This window comes from Formica exsecta, unplaced genomic scaffold (genome assembly GCF_003651465.1).
Source record: "Formica exsecta isolate Colony F162 unplaced genomic scaffold, ASM365146v1 scaffold395, whole genome shotgun sequence".
Taxonomy (NCBI): domain Eukaryota; kingdom Metazoa; phylum Arthropoda; class Insecta; order Hymenoptera; family Formicidae; genus Formica; species Formica exsecta.
Genome location: NW_021851188.1, coordinates 290,693 through 307,564, shown reverse-complemented (window position 1 = coordinate 307,564; position 16,872 = coordinate 290,693). Strand labels below are relative to the sequence as shown.

The 16,872-nt window shown below is 37.1% G+C and overlaps 1 protein-coding gene across 1 annotated transcript in view; it reads left to right on the top strand.

Moving 5' to 3' along the window:
- Positions 1–16,872, top strand: part of LOC115239834 (phosphatase and actin regulator 2) — a 183,399-nt gene that overhangs the window by 43,048 nt on the left and 123,479 nt on the right. The window contains exon 4 of the mRNA XM_029814620.1: positions 2,122–2,475. Coding sequence (XP_029670480.1) covers positions 2,122–2,475 — 354 coding nt within the window. The remainder of the gene's footprint in view (positions 1–2,121; positions 2,476–16,872) is intronic.

Below are 16,872 nucleotides of genomic sequence, written 5' to 3'. Positions count from 1 at the left end.
TTCGCATTTCGTTCGCACGTGGAGTTAGTTGGCTCGTTCAACGCCAACGGACGAAAGATTTCATTGTCCTGATAAGATGGTCAATTTACACAAAGTTTCGAAAGATATTTCCAATTCAGTACTGATAGAACGTTAAAGTAAGTACTTCAGTTTTGAGAGAAAGTATAATTGTTAGCATCGCATATATACTTTTTGCAAAAACAATGCTTGAAGACACACGACTTGTGTCGGGGAAGTAGATTTCAAAACCCTTCTTGCCGCTCAAGGACTATGAAACTTCTCGAATGATTAATATGTGTTCCCTCGGTACTTAACACATAACAATAGTTGTCGGGTATATCCTTCGTCAAGGAAACCTTGAGAATTCTATTGATTCCGAAACTATTCCGCCATTAGTCATATCCTTATCCGAACAATCCGAACTTTACGAGGCAAATTTTAAGAGAGAGAGAGAGAGAGAGAGAGAGAAAAAAAGAGTATACAACGCCTATTCTACCCTTTGTAATTAAAGTATCTCGCTTGGTTTCGTCAGATTATCGCGAGAAGTTGCGAAACTTGTCGGCGGCAATGACGTAAAGCTATTTATCAACGTACGTCATCCCGTTGGTTACAACGAGAGAGATACGTTTATTTAAATTAACCGCAAGATCGATGGAGACTTGGGAAATGGCGGGGATCCGGACGGAGAAAAATGTAGCGAGAGATATTGCGTAGGAGGAGAAAGCAAGAAAAATATCAACATATACCAATATCAGATGTCAGTATGATATATGAAAAGCTCAACGTCATTATCACTCGACATACATATACTTGCATCGAATATCAATGTTTCGAAATATTAAATTTTTATATATACATATATATGATACCTATAATATAAAAAATATTTATTACGAGCTACGGTATAAATTTCGCATTAGAAATAAATATAAAAATCATATTTGTAATTTTATTCCCTCTCTTTATTTTCACATATGTATTGTTACTCTTATATTTTCAGGCATGCACATTATTTTCATATAAAAGAAATTTTATATATATATATTTTTATCCGTATATTAAAGATTTTTAATTTTTGTTATTGTATATACAATATAGAATATTGTATATATTGTGTCGTTTTTGCGGTGAACCGAATTAATGCAACACTACTGACATCGATAGTTGTTGCATTGCTGACAATTGTTACGCTTTGTGCACTGATTTCCTGTTTTCAAACTCTAACATGATCGAACGAACTTCCGGTTACACACCGAGAACCCCTTGACTTTTGAAATTCTATCCAGGTCGATGTTCAGAATCTTCTACATTGAATTAAATTCAATCCTTCTATATAAATCCGACCCATCTATCCTTTGTATGCTTTGCGTATGTATTTCGTTTCTTTTATATCCTATTTCTTGCAATCTCAACTAACATTACACCGTTCAACACCCTCATCGAAGGGTAGAATTTCAAACATGTTGTAGGCATTCATTAATAAAATTTAGCATCTTCATTCTTTCGCCCTAAATACGTAACAAAATTTGTCACGCAAATTTTATCTAATTACTTTCAAAATTGATTCATTCCTGGATGTTTGCGAATTAATTACGTTCGAATGCCAAATAGCATTATTTATCCGAACGAATTAATATTCAAGATTGAATCTTCTCTTATTGCAGAAACGATGAACGAGTCGACGGACGCGCAAAAACCGCCGACGCCGCAGCAAGCATCGCAGCAGCAGCAGCTGTCGTCGTTGCAACAACAGCAACAGCAACAGCAACAACAACAACCATCCGGTGGCATCGTGACGAGTGGTATTGGGGGTGGCGATGGCACCCCCGCAGCAACACCTACGTCCTATCCTATTTCTTGCAATCTCAACTAACATTACACCGTTCAACACCCTCATCGAAGGGTAGAATTTCAAACATGTTGTAGGCATTCATTAATAAAATTTAGCATCTTCATTCTTTCGCCCTAAATACGTAACAAAATTTGTCACGCAAATTTTATCTAATTACTTTCAAAATTGATTCATTCCTGGATGTTTGCGAATTAATTACGTTCGAATGCCAAATAGCATTATTTATCCGAACGAATTAATATTATCTTCTCTATCTTCTCTTATTGCAGAAACGATGAACGAGTCGACGGACGCGCAAAAACCGCCGACGCCGCAGCAAGCATCGCAGCAGCAGCAGCAGCAGCAGCAGCTGTCGTCGTTGCAACAACAGCAACAGCAACAACAACAACCATCCGGTGGCATCGTGACGAGTGGTATTGGGGGTGGCGATGGCACCCCCGCAGCAACACCTACGTCCGCCGTGCAGCAATCCCAGCAAGCGGTACCTTCTGCTACGCCGACCCCTACGACTGCCAACCCGCATTCTGCAGGACCGCTCAGCAACAATCAACCATCGCCTCATCCCTCGCCCCTTTATCCCGGAATACCGCAGCAGGCCGGACAGCCCAACGGCAGCACGCAAGGTAAGACGCAAACATCGATATGATTTCGCCTCCTCGCCAAGCACGAATATGGCCGACGTTCGTTTCCGATTTCGGGTATCCGCTCGCATCACTCGCCTTGGTAGTCGGCCTCGTATTGCACGGTTAAACGCGAGTTCGCATGGTTTTGGACTGACGACCGTTACGGTAGTCACGAATATTCACGTATAATTTCGTGATTCGTAATACTTGAACGATAATAGCGTGCCGGTATTCTACACATCGAATGTCGCTTGATAAAGATGAGGAATGCTAAGAATAAAATGTTATAGACGATTATAACGCGGTGACGTAAATGATATTTGGTTGTTGCTAGTCTGCAAAATAGATTCTATCGCGTATTAATATTGCACTCGCGAGAGGAGGCAGGGAAAATAAAATATTTATGTATGTCTTATTTCATTTTTGTTACATAATATTGAAAGGATATTTCGTTTGCGATGTTATATATGTAAATTTGACCGATGTTATACATATATGTAAATTTCACCGATATCGTTGTAGATTACCGTCGTGTTCGCATTCGTGAAAAGGAACATTTACAATAAATGTGCTAACATGTCTATTTGTAAAACCAAATCTAATTACGTGCTCATATCGACAGATGCTCATTCCAATCTACGTTACATAATCAATAATGATGTGTGAAAAATATTTATACGATGAATTATATTCCACGACTATATGGTTCTTTTTAAGGCAATTCTTTCACGTTGCTTTATCCTGAATTTATTGTTGATCTTTATCCGATATTTATTATCGATTATATTAACATATAGTAAATATTTCGTAATATAAATATTTCGTAATATAAATATTTTTCTTTTCTTTATTTTTGATTAATTCTAAATAATATTGCGCGGAAGAAATATTTTTTTTTTTAAGAGAAAATTTTTTCGGATTGTCGCATAATGAGCTTCGCTCGTATCATATCGAGCGCCTAAAACGTATATACATATAATGGTGTAAGTTTAAGCGATGACCTAATTACAGGACGTCATGTACCGGAGGTAACATTAATGGACTACCGAGTACAATCGCGGTGCATATTGTGCTATGTACGGCCGATTAAATTTCTCGTGCAATTCGCGCCTCGCCTTTTTAGCAGTCTTGTGCAGAATCTAATTAGAATTATAAATGTCAAGTTTTAATATGATTGATTATAATAAGTGACGTTTTATATAATTCTCTGCATATTTTATATTTTTTATTTAAGATTGACTTCTTTGAGAAAAATGGTTCCGCAATAAAATTATACATATATATTACATATATATTATATATTTTTTTAAAATAAAAGATTTTTTCGGTTCAACAAAAGATTCAGAAAGAATCAACGTAATCTTGTGGGACGCGATCGATTATCTTTCAAGATTTTGTTCATTTTAATGTTACTCATTTTGAGTAATATTATTAGTTGATATATCTAATAAAATATATAGATTGTGTGACCTGGATTTTGCATATTTTCGCAAAATGGCACGACCGACGTATTTTTAAAGTTAATTGAATGACAATCTGTGGAATAAATAATGATATACGGACGCGTCAAAATAGAAGAAGCCAATTTCAGTCAGTAATCTCTTCAATTCGATATTGATTTTCTGTTCATAGCATGGAACTCATTTCTTGCTCTGAATTTTCTCAAAATTTCATTATCTTTGGATCGGATAAAATCTAGCGTATTGCTCCTCACATATTAAATTTTTTAGACATGTAATATTTATTTGAAATAAGTATTTCTCCGTTAATCAAATTTTTAACTAATTATTTAAAAACTTTCTTGTGCGAACAAAATATCGTTTGTACATAATTATTTTTTAATAACTTTTAACTGCGTGATGAAAGATATTATTTATTATTATGAAATATTATATAAATATATACATATATATTTCATAGTTATTCTCTCCATATTTCACAATTTCGATCTATAGACTAAATATAAGACAAGAAAAACAACGTAATTGCACGTAAAAAATTAGCTTTTGCAAACAATCCAATTCCTTGTATCGTTACACGTAACTAGCTGATATATAGCTTGGGCAAGGTTATCGGGTTTCTTCGTAGATTTAAACTGAAGCCATAAAAAACATATTATTATCGAATTTGTAATGCGATATTGCAAGTCTATTTCTCCACAAACTTTTTGCAGAAGCTTGTATTTTCAACTCTCAACACAACTCTAATATTTGAGGCTGACATTGACTTTCGTAACGCAAAACTTCCAGGTAATTTTAGGAAAAAGATAGTTATGTATCTTTCGTGCGCCAGACATTTATCGTCCGTTCTAATTGGATAAGTTCGATTAATTCAATTAATCTGTACGGATAATTTAATTTTACGCGGATTAGCAGTTCTTTTGTGTATCCGACATAAAATAATTTCAGTGTTACTATATATAATAATTCATGGAAGTCGGATAAAGTAGAAGCAATATAAAAATAGAATATTAAATTTATTTAAACTTATAAAATTATTATTATACACACATAAAGAAATATATGTTTATTTAATCATATACGCAGATCACGTGTTATTATATATACGCATACATACAAAAATATATAAATCCTTTGTCGCAAGTTTACGTCTTTGAATTTGTGACGCAATGCTCATCAGAGAAATATGATAGTAAATTTATATTTCTTTTCACGTGTGTAACGCGAATATGTTTATTCGACGCAGGAGTATCGTAGAGAAATACACTTCTCTATCTCTCGCGTATTTTCGAGCCTTTTATTTTTTCCTCTCCGTGGCGGCGCACTATCCGCCGTGACTTACTTCAAAGGGAAGTGCAAAACCGTGCTCTCAAAGATATTTTGCTGCAGCGGGCGTAATATTTCAATGGCTCTGGTGCGGGCCCATCGGGCGCATTTTTCTCGCGCGCGAAGAATCAGAGACGTCGCACGTCGCTGGCTGCGACGCGACGTTCTCGCGAGTGCATTAGGACCGATGCAATAAACCTCTAGCACCTGTTACCGGTGACAGGTTATTTCATGGCGCGGAGTTAAGGGCCAGCTGTCACCACGGCAGATAGTTAATTCGAGGGAAATGCGGCGACGACGCGGAATCAGTGCTATGCGTTCTACGGCATCTCTCGACCTTAATTTATATATCCATCATTTCTATTTAATCAATCAATTTCGGTTAAATTCTTTATTGGGTAACTTATATATAGACCCTCGAAACTTGTATTCTCAAAGGACCGGGATTTGGACGGCTACCGTGTGTATCACGCACGCTCGATAATGTATCGGGGATTTACTACAGAGAGCTTGAATAATGACGGACCATTGGAATTAATCCCTCGTCTCATGTCATACTTTGTCCAAGCAATTTTCGGGTATTAATCCCACGCTTCTATTAGTCCGTATAAATATTATCAGTCGAGATCGGTCCATTTTTGTTGCGCGGATTTATCGAGCGACGAAAGTGAGAAAAACCATAGAAGAAAGATAAATCCGCAATAATTCTCGCGGAATTGACCTTGTTTCGCGTGATGTTTTATTCATCGCAATTTTTGTACCAACAGTGTGCGCGGATAAAAGATTCTTTTATTCGTTTGTGGTCATTTTGCATGTGATTTTCGATATTTCTATAATATTTCTTGTTACACGCATTTTATATCCCTTCCTTTTTTAACGAAATTTTATTCATAATAAAACAATGAATATTTTTGTCACATCTCATTGCTCTTTCATATAAGATACACTTTTATTTTTTTTATTTCATTAATTAAATTTAATGTTCCTGAATATATATAATGATAAACAAAAAGAGAGCCTTAAACAAAATTTGCTCACTAAAAAGCTTCCGTAAACGTGATGTCTTTTATCTGACGCAGACGTCGTGCTGGATCTTTTTCTTTTGGATGTTTCTTCGTCGCTAAACTTTGGAAAACGGCGGGAGGGTGCGAATTATATGTTCGTGACGAGGACGACGGCAAACAGGGAGCGAAGCTTCGTGTATACGCGCGGCCGAGCACGGCATTATTCGCCATTTCTCGTTTGTCTCGCGGGCAAGAAACATAGGCACAAACGGCGATCGATACATCCCTACAAGCCCTAGAGCCTACGAAACCTCTTTCTCCCCCATTCCATCCTTCTATTTAAATCCGTCTGCGTTCCACGGAAAAGATTCAAGTTGGTGACAAAGTCACTGGATCGTTAACGACCGTGTTCTCGCATTGTGTCTAAGTAAGATTTAACTCTTTATTTCCTGCACAACACGATCTTTCCTGTATTATATCAAATTCTAATTTCTTAACAGAAAAAAATGAATTTTTTTTTTTATTGTTTTTATGATCTTACGATAGATTGTCGAAATATCTACGTATGTCAGAATTGATAAAAATCGTTTCTCATAAAGTTCGATATTCATATTTTATAAACACCTGAAGAATTGTGAGATATGCGAGTCGTTTTTGTTTTCAGCGAAAGGCTCGAAACCAGAGAAATATGTGAAGAGTCAGCATAAATTGTTTTTTATTTCGACGAGATATGAAATAAAAAAAAATAGACCGCCATTCGGCTGGAAGTTTCTGCTCCGCGGCGGGCAATATATTTTTTCATTTCCACGCCGAGAGCCGACAACTCAACCGTGGCTAATGTCGCCGTACGGTCGATAGTCGCGTCAAGAATCGCGTCTAGATTCAATCTGTTTCATCCGTCTGTTTGCGAATGTTCCTTATTTTCAGTATTTTATCACATTTCCTTTATTTCTATTTCATGTGATAAATATATTTAAACAGATGAGAAGAAATTTTTTTTTAAAACATTGATTAATTTTTTGTTATCTTTTTCTTATTAATACGTGTAGCAATTTTTCAATTTGTAATTAATGATTCTTCGATTCTATTTAATGTGATAAATATATTTAAACAGACGAAAAGAAATTATCAAATTCTAATTTCTTAACAGAAAAAAATGAATTTTTTTTTTTATTGTTTTTATGATCTTACGATAGATTGTCGAAATATCTACGTATGTCAGAATTGATAAAAATCGTTTCTCATAAAGTTCGATATTCATATTTTATAAACACCTGAAGAATTGTGAGATATGCGAGTCGTTTTTGTTTTCAGCGAAAGGCTCGAAACCAGAGAAATATGTGAAGAGTCAGCATAAATTGTTTTTTATTTCGACGAGATATGAAATAAAAAAAAATAGACCGCCATTCGGCTGGAAGTTTCTGCTCCGCGGCGGGCAATATATTTTTTCATTTCCACGCCGAGAGCCGACAACTCAACCGTGGCTAATGTCGCCGTACGGTCGATAGTCGCGTCAAGAATCGCGTCTAGATTCAATCTGTTTCATCCGTCTGTTTGCGAATGTTCCTTATTTTCAGTATTTTATCACATTTCCTTTATTTCTATTTCATGTGATAAATATATTTAAACAGATGAGAAGAAATTTTTTTTTAAAACATTGATTAATTTTTTGTTATCTTTTTCTTATTAATACGTGTAGCAATTTTTCAATTTGTAATTAATGATTCTTTGATTCTATTTAATGTGATAAATATATTTAAACAGACGAAAAGAAATTTTTTTTTTTTGAACATCGATTAATTTTTTGTTATCTTTTGCTTATTAATATGTGTAACAATTTTTCAATTTGTAATTAATGATTCTTTGATTCTATTTAATGTGATAAATATATTGAAACAGACGAGAAGAAATTTTTTTTTTTTTGAACATCGATTAATTTTTTGTTATCTTTTTCTTATTAATATGTGTAGCAATTTTTCAATTTGTAATTTAATTAATGATTCTTCGATTCCTTATTTATTCGCTCGTAAATACAAAAAGTCGATGCTTTAAACATTTAAAATATCAAATCTTTTATATCGATGCATTAAATGATTTTGAAATGAATGTCTTTGTGATGCCGTAAAATGGATAGAGACACAAGCGAGACGTTCAATAATTCAAACATTGAAAAACAAGGGGCACACTATCTCACTGGGAAAAGACTCGTGTTTTCCCAGCAGTGAAGCCGTCGCGGTATAGTTTCTGTAACATATAGGCTCGCACTGCAAAGAGACGACGAGACACAGAGAGAAAACGAAGAAGAGAGACGACAGGAATAGAGAGAAAGAGAACGACTACTTGCGAATCGATATTGACGCAGAACCTTTGTGAAACCTTATGCCGATGTTGATGACGAAATTCACCTTCTTTAAGCACCTTAGCTTTTCTCGGAATTTCCTCTTTCGGTAAATTTGAGGTATGCTTGATCGTATATCTTGTATATCCGCGTCATGATTTCGTGTTAATCACATGACATATCCTCGAAATAATATAATAGTATCTTCCGAAAGCTTATTTGTAAGACAATTTCCGATCAATGGCAAACTTTTATGATTTTCAAGATTTTTGCAGCATTTAATATGATTCGTATATAACAAAACTTTGACGGATATAAATTTTGAATTTTCACGCCTGCGAGACGTGTTATCGCGGATTTATCGACAGCCATTCGTCAAAGCGATTTTGCGGTAGAGTTATGGGAAATCGATATTGGCTAGGTATATTCGTCGAAATACAAACCCTGCAATTTTTGTTTCGTGACCATATTATTTTCTGGTTTACAAAATCGGTTCCGATTTGCTCGCCTCGCAGAAAAATGTCAATGTTGCGGTATTGCGGTATTCCGACAATTTTATTGCAGCGCGACACGTCGTTGCCATCGTTGTGAGCGAAAAAGATTACATTATTATGCCTTTTCGGATTATACTTGCAGTTACGGTAATCACGATTTGATAAAAAGTTCTCTGTTTCGAACGTAGTATCGCGTTCCGTTTGTTTTACATGCAATTTTCATTTCTTTCCCCATTCTGATACGAGGAAAAAAAATATCGGAGTAGAAAATAAAGCACGCGAATTTTATATGATGAAAGTTGCGGTCAGAAAATGGAACCCGAAACTTCTCTGTCAGGCTCCATTAATGTAACTCAGGGGTGGTTTTAAGGATAAAGTGGAAAATTGAATCGCAACGATAACGGCAGGAAGATTCACTTAACGTCGACAGCGATTTAACCCTTTCAGAGTACTTGCAGCTCTCCCAACGACGGACTCTATAGAGGAGATCCGTCTAGCAAGAGAGCATTTGAATTTTCAATCGGGCGACATATATTTTCCTCTTTCCATTATTCCTCGGTATCTTCATGCCGCTTCCGATCGCCGAACGATGAAAAATTGCGTGACAAAGTTGTTACAGCTTGAAAAATACGAAAAATATTTGAAAAATGGCACAAAAGGTCGATAAATATTTTTAAGGATAAGAGCGAATAATCTTCTCTTTTTAAAACGAACAACGAATGAATGTTACGGACTTGTGTGTGCTGTATTTCATAGAAAAGAATTCTCCTTTAGACAAATTCTGCGTGTCTAGGATCTTAAAAATAACGCGGTATGATTCGTAATACAACCACGTACAAGTTTTGCCAACTCCTATATATATATTGCCCATCTTCGTGTAGGAAATGGATCTCGTGGTGTCGGAAGAGATACTACGTCATATCCTAATGCAAAGTTTCGACACGGCCTATCGGGTGGACGGAAAAACTTTCCGCGCTTTTGGTTCCCAAGAGTTCTGCTGTGGGCAGGCAAGCATATTCAAAGTTTTACTTAATTTATATATTTTACCGACACATGTTCGGTGCATCCTTACGGAAGCAAGTTCTGGAACATGTTTTTTATATTTCCCTGACATGGCCCTGTGGCTATGCTTTTCTAAGCTTTGTTTCTCGTTATCTTTTATCCGTCGTTTAGCAGATTAAATGGCATGAACTACTGCATTATTATTGGATCATTTAATGATAATAATTTTGTTCGCGTAAATTTTATTTTACTCCGATATTCTACTCCAATTTCAAAAATGCACACGCGATAAGAAACTATCTTTGAAACTCAATTTTTCCATATGGAAAAATTGAATGAAAAGTATACATGCTATGATAGAAAGATATTTGATTGGAAAAAGATAGAACAAGCAGATATTCGAAAAATATAAATTGATAGATTCCACGAAAACATCGCCACTGGCAAAAAAAAAAAAAAAATAAAAAAAAAAAAAAAAAAAAAAAAAAAACAAAGTGTGCGCAACTAGTTTCAACAAAGGGTCACGTAATACACGCGACATAGAAAATACGTCAACTTGATGAAAATATCGATCATGGTTCTCTGGGAAAATATATATTTTCGTGCGTACGATCGAATGAAAGAATTTCGCGACAGACACGTGGCAAGCACGTGACAGGCAGGTACGTCGTCATCTCTCCGACTGATCGACGTTGCATCGATCAACGAACGGAAAAGTGCACCACGAAGAGGACGATCGATCGGAATGCTCTTCGAAAAACATTTTTCGCATCTCCACAGCGCGGTCGAATGAGAAATTCGGTACATCCGGTGAAGTTTCTCGCACGTACGATAGTTTGTAAAATGCGAGAAAATAACATCTTCGGCGAATCGCGAAGGGGATTCCCTGAATTCCTCGTGAATTTTCTATCGCCTGTTGTATCGTGCCGTCGAGAGGTCGATGAACTCTCGAAAGGGGAGGAGCGCTTTGAAGTAATTCTAGGAGGTTAGCTACATAGTTTGCACGTTTGACACGGATGATAGTTCGAGTGACCGCAACGTACATATTTCGTCGAAAACGTATACACACGTGAAAGTTTTTGAAAGCATTGCATGCAATGTTGTTCAAGAGTTCTCGTTTCTACACGCGTCACTTCTGATATACAAGTTGGTTCACGCGTGTAAATCATATGCGACACGTACGACATATGAAATTTCAAAGCTCTCTTTCTTTTGACGAGACGTTGACAGACCGCGGAATGACGGTGAAATGAGATTACGGTAGCGCGGACAGATCTCTGAGAAGTTGAAAAACTTTTAGAATTGCTTTATATCGCTCGAGAAAAGGGGATCGAAACGTAAAATTGCGGCCTTGGAAATTTTTTCAGACGCGGCGCGCGCTTGTGACGAAGGTCGGTTGGAGCTACGACGTTTTTCCGCAATTTTTTCCGGAAGCCGTCCGCGCGCTTCTCGCGTAAATATTTTCACGGAAAGTAGTCGGGGTAAATGATGGTGGCCGTTGGTGTAAAATGGGTAGCGCGGAATGAAAGACGATGGGAAATGTATCATTCGTCCTGTCCATCCGGGCGAAGAAGGTCCATCTCGAACCGCGGTTGGAATTTTTCAAGCGTACCGTTGAAATGTTTTCGGCCCATTGTAATCTTTCACGGGTATAAATGATGAAAGAATTTATTCCATGCAAGATTGACATTTTCTCCGAAATCTGTAATAAATATACGTCCCTTCTTTATTAAATACATCTGAAAATGTCTCTTACATTTAGATTGCATTGAATGACGAACTTTGGCATTGTAAAATCTCTCGAATAAGATGAAAGTTCTTGATTGAAGGCGGTAGACTAACCCGCTTGACTTTTGCGAACTTTACGAGAAGTTTAGCTTCAACTCGAGAAGACTGATGTCGTAACTTCTAGTTCCGTTCTTCTCCTGTACTCTCAAAGATACGCGTATGACTGGATTTATCTGGTAGCATTGCACGTTGGCAGAATTTTCAAACTTTTCGGATAAACTTTTAAAAACGCATTCAGAAATGCATTCAAAAATCCATTCAATTAGTTAAGTGTAAAATTAAAGAATTTATAGCGAGGATATATGTGATACGAGCTTCATAATTTATAACTTCCGTTTTAAATGCGAATTTATACTTCGATTTAAACGTCATAAATTATAAACTTACTGCATTCTTGGATTGAATTATAATTAAGTGCGTCTTAATAAAACGGAATATAAATAAATATAACAATCTTAACTTTTACATTTCTATTAAATTTTAATAGAGCTATTAAAACTTTGAAATATAGATCGCACAATCTGTGCAACAATCTTATTATAATCTATATTCAGAATTTTAGTAGAATTATTATTTCCGAAATAAAACATGTTAACTGCGATTAACACTAAACAAACACATCAAAGCAATCTCAAACTGACGTCGAAGCAATTAAAGAAGCTTACGGCGACAAATGCTGTTTCGCTTTAATCCAATAGTTGCGTATCTCGGCTATTGTGTTTCTAGCAAGCTTTAATCTGAATAAAGCACACACATACATGTACATATACCAACTTAAACGCTGTCGAATAATTTACATTGCTCGGACCATTGCGGTAAATTTACAGCTTGCTGTCGCGTGGGTTAAGAACCCCTGGATTGCATCGTTTCTTCGATGTGCGCCATCAGCGCGATAAACTTAGAGGTTTTGCGCGCGCGTTGGTATATAGTCGGCAAATTGGAAATCGATATGTCGACTCGAGTCTCTGTAGAGGTATGTACGATATAAGACCGCGTCCCGTGCTGTGTATGGATCAACTATAAGCATGTTTGCACGCGCGTCGTCCAGGCGAGGCGCGATCGCTTTGAAAACTGTCGTAGGAGTACGACCCGCGTTAGTCATTTAAATATAAAGAGCCATGTACATGTACATAGGTAATCGCAACGATAGCATCACGGGTTTTTTTTTCGTCGCATTCGCCTGTAATACATCGCTAAAATAACGACGAAATTGCTCAGACGACGATCATCTCATTTAACGATGTATTTTCCTCAAAATACATGATATAACGCCTTCTTATCTCGACGATATTGCAATGCTTTTTATTTCCGCTTTGGATGCAAAGCAGATCACGAATTTCGTATTTTTGTTATGGCCTGAGTTTGGAAAATTCTTTAATATTAAATATTAATTTTGCGCATAAATATATTGTAACATCCTCTTTAAAACTGGTTTTTCTTTTTTTTGTTTCAGGTATGTATTACGTCTAATTACGAGTGTTCCGTAATTCTTTGACTCATTGATCTCAGGAAAATCGTGAGTACACCTAATTTTAAAAAGAATATAATTATTTAGTAATGATATTTTTGTCTCAAATTACGCCAAACATTGGATGTGTTTTAAAATTTATTATCTTTTTTTTCCTTTCAATTTGTATTACAAATGTGAATAAGAAAAGCCTTTTTTCGGTTCTTTAGCTGTTTGTCTGCGCGTATTTTCTGTCGCCCTTAATTGTGGCCTTTTTAATTGCCGCCAGAAAGATATACATTTTCTTGATGATATTTTTTGATCTCGACTTTAAGTACTTTAAGCATTCGAATTTATTCTTATTTCTCTTTTTATTAAATTTTACGGCGCTTTTGTATTCGCCGCAAGTGAAGACACATCTACTGTTCGCGAAAACGATTCTGTTTTGTTCCTTGTAATTTTCAGAAAGCTTTTCTCGAGATATTTTACGCGACATTTTTTCTCTAGCCGAAATATTTTTTTTTCTTTGACGTGTTTTTAGCACATATCTTAGAGTTTAATTTTAGTATTATTTTTCGTAGAGTGTATGATGAAGAGAGACGAATATTGAATTGCGGTTTGCCCAGGGAGATGTACATGTTAATATTTAAATCAAATAACTCTAAAATTAGTGATTAACTATCTGTCATTATTACATCTTCTGATATTTTGATAAGCGCAGTTAATCGTATAATAACAAGGTTAACGAGATAACTCGCAATTAATTTTTTAGTTTTCTCTCGGAGATCAGTATCGCAAATATCTCCGTGAAGTTCTTTAAATATTCGCCTGCATAAATGGGTCGTTTAAAATGGATCTCTGCATTAGAGAAGAAGTATTTAAAATGATAAGATTAAACGAGTCATCTTTACTGGAGGAGGAGAGTGAACTTTTCTACAGGCAAATAAAAATCTCATACTTTCGCGATAGTTTAATTAATATCGTATAAATTCTAAAAAGAAGTTTTTTTTCTTTTTTTTTCTTAAAAAGCAATTCTCGCTTTCCCTTACGGTACCGATTAAAAAAGTCCGGTAATCTCAAGCGCAATAAATATAAAACATTTACACCGAAAAAAAGAGGTTACTCGAATAAGACTAATGTTTGGCGAACAAAGCTTCCTGTCTTAGGTTCTTTGCGAAAACGCGCAGTAATTATTCCGTTCTTTAGACAGACGCTTTTTCTGAAAAAAAAAAATTACGTCTTATTTGTTTCTAAAAAAAATTGGAGAATGACGAATCGATCGTAAGTCACAGCCGACCGACGTCGGTCAGCCACCTTCGCGTCAGGTGCATGGTCGCGGATAGGATGTACGATGGTGGTAGGTCGGTTATAATCCACGGCGGCGGTTGTGCAGCTGCACCAGGAGAGGGTCAGCACGGGGTGGAGAGGCCGCCGCCGGCTCGTCGAGGGGGTCGAGCTCGCCCCTCGACGGGGGGAAGCCAGCGCGCAAAGGTGGCGTCGGCGTCGCGACGCCCGGAGAGAGTCAGTCACAAGCCGACCTCAACGCGCCGCGTAACCTCAACTCTGACCTAAAAGTAAAGCGCATTCGTCACGAATGCGGCGGTGCATTTTCGGGATCGGGTACGTCATAGCAAGTTAAAGAGTCGCGAGAACCGCGAATTCGTCATCGCGGAATGTTGACGCGAAACGCTCGATAGGATGACGCGCGTCTCGAGAGATTGAATCCCGCCATGCTGCACTCGTGGTGCATTCTGAGAAGTGATACGTGTCGCGTTATTTTGTCGAGGAAGCTTTCTTGAGGAAGCGAAATCGCCGAGTCTCGCGACGAGTAAGTCCTAACCCGGAGATGACGTTTGAAGTCGAATCTTGCACGTAATTACCATATATCGGGTCACGTACGTGCAACGTGAGTCTACTACTGTACCCTTTGATCTTTTCCTTCTGTCTGCATGACCGAATTTCGTAGACGAGCGCGGGGATTTCACTCGGGTATTCTTTTCTTTAAAAAGAGGCGCAAAAGGACACACGACGTCGTCGACAAGCTCGAAATAGGTCACGCGACTTTTCCTTCTAGATTCGCGCTTGGCAACCGTGCTACCAATCATCACCGGTTCCACTGGTACCGGTTTGTCGATTTCCTGGATTTGAATTAAATCGCGGATGAGTGCCTTGACCGAGCGCCATGCGTCGACCCGGGTATCCGCGTGACCCGGCGACCTAACGTAGCAGCGTAGCTGAGGTCACTGGATACCCCGCCCGGATGCTACCGTCAGAGAATTTCTCGCGTCTTGCTTTCTCGCTTCTTCTTACGAGTAGCCATTTCCTGTACAAGATGATTTGAAGAAGAGAAAATCTCGTTAAAGTTCTCCAAAAGTGACATAAAAGAGAGACTAGATCGCTTACAGATTTTACTCATGAATCTCATTTAATTTTCTTTTGCGATTAGCAACCGTATCTGCGCCATAATAAAATCAGTACATCTAGATAACATGTAATCTGCGTTCTTTAAAAATTATACAAAAATATATATATATTTAAGTAGAAACACTTAAATTATAAATGTACGTTCGCGTCGAGATTAATTTTTCCTTTGACGTTTAGATTAATGTTCACAGCATCAAGTTTCATGAGATTGCATTATGACCATCGTTTATTATCACGTCCATAACAGTTCATCATTTATACGAGGTGTCCCGACAGATTCGCGTTTCTTATCGCGGTTGGTCACCGTTACTGCATCCTGTTGATAAACCATTGTTTACGTTGCAGGCGTTGCCTGAGCACGTGCTTGAAAATCGAACATACGATAAACAAAGTGGCAAGCTGTTTTCGCGAATCTTTTTCGTCACAAAATTCGATATTCATATATCAATCTTCATCACAGTGTTATTTGGTATAACATCAATAATATTTATAAAGAAAGAGCATATCGAATGAAACTTTTGCTTTCATATAGTTTTTGAATAACAATATAATTGATAAATATTAATATTAATAAACTAACACGTCATTAACTAAAGAAAAAATACATTTGTTAATTATTAAACACATAATCTTTTGTAAAAGCGACATATTTTGATAATATCATCACACGTAGTTACATTTCTACATATAATAATTACCATATTAAAATATTTTTTTGGTTGTGTTATAACATTTATCCGGTATTTTCCACTGTAATATAGAACCGGAAGGTCGATAGATTGATATTCTCTTTGCGCTCGCAATAATCCATTCGCGATCGCACGCGCGATTACATCGTCATACGTGACCGAGAAATTTAATCTCCGAGTTATCTCGCGAGTGCGCGGGGCCGATCCGATCGTGATTCTGATCGAGTGAGGATGCGCCGGCGTGCGGCGTGGACGAGGACGCATGCTGCCGAGAAGCACGCGACGACGATGATGACGACGACGACGGGCCAGTAATCCGTGCCTCGGAGTCGGTGACCTCTCGACCAATCCGCAGTCCAGACGAGTGTGATGTTTGATGTTGCAGTGGTGTTTTATGCGGCGACGAAAAGGTCTGCACACTCTTT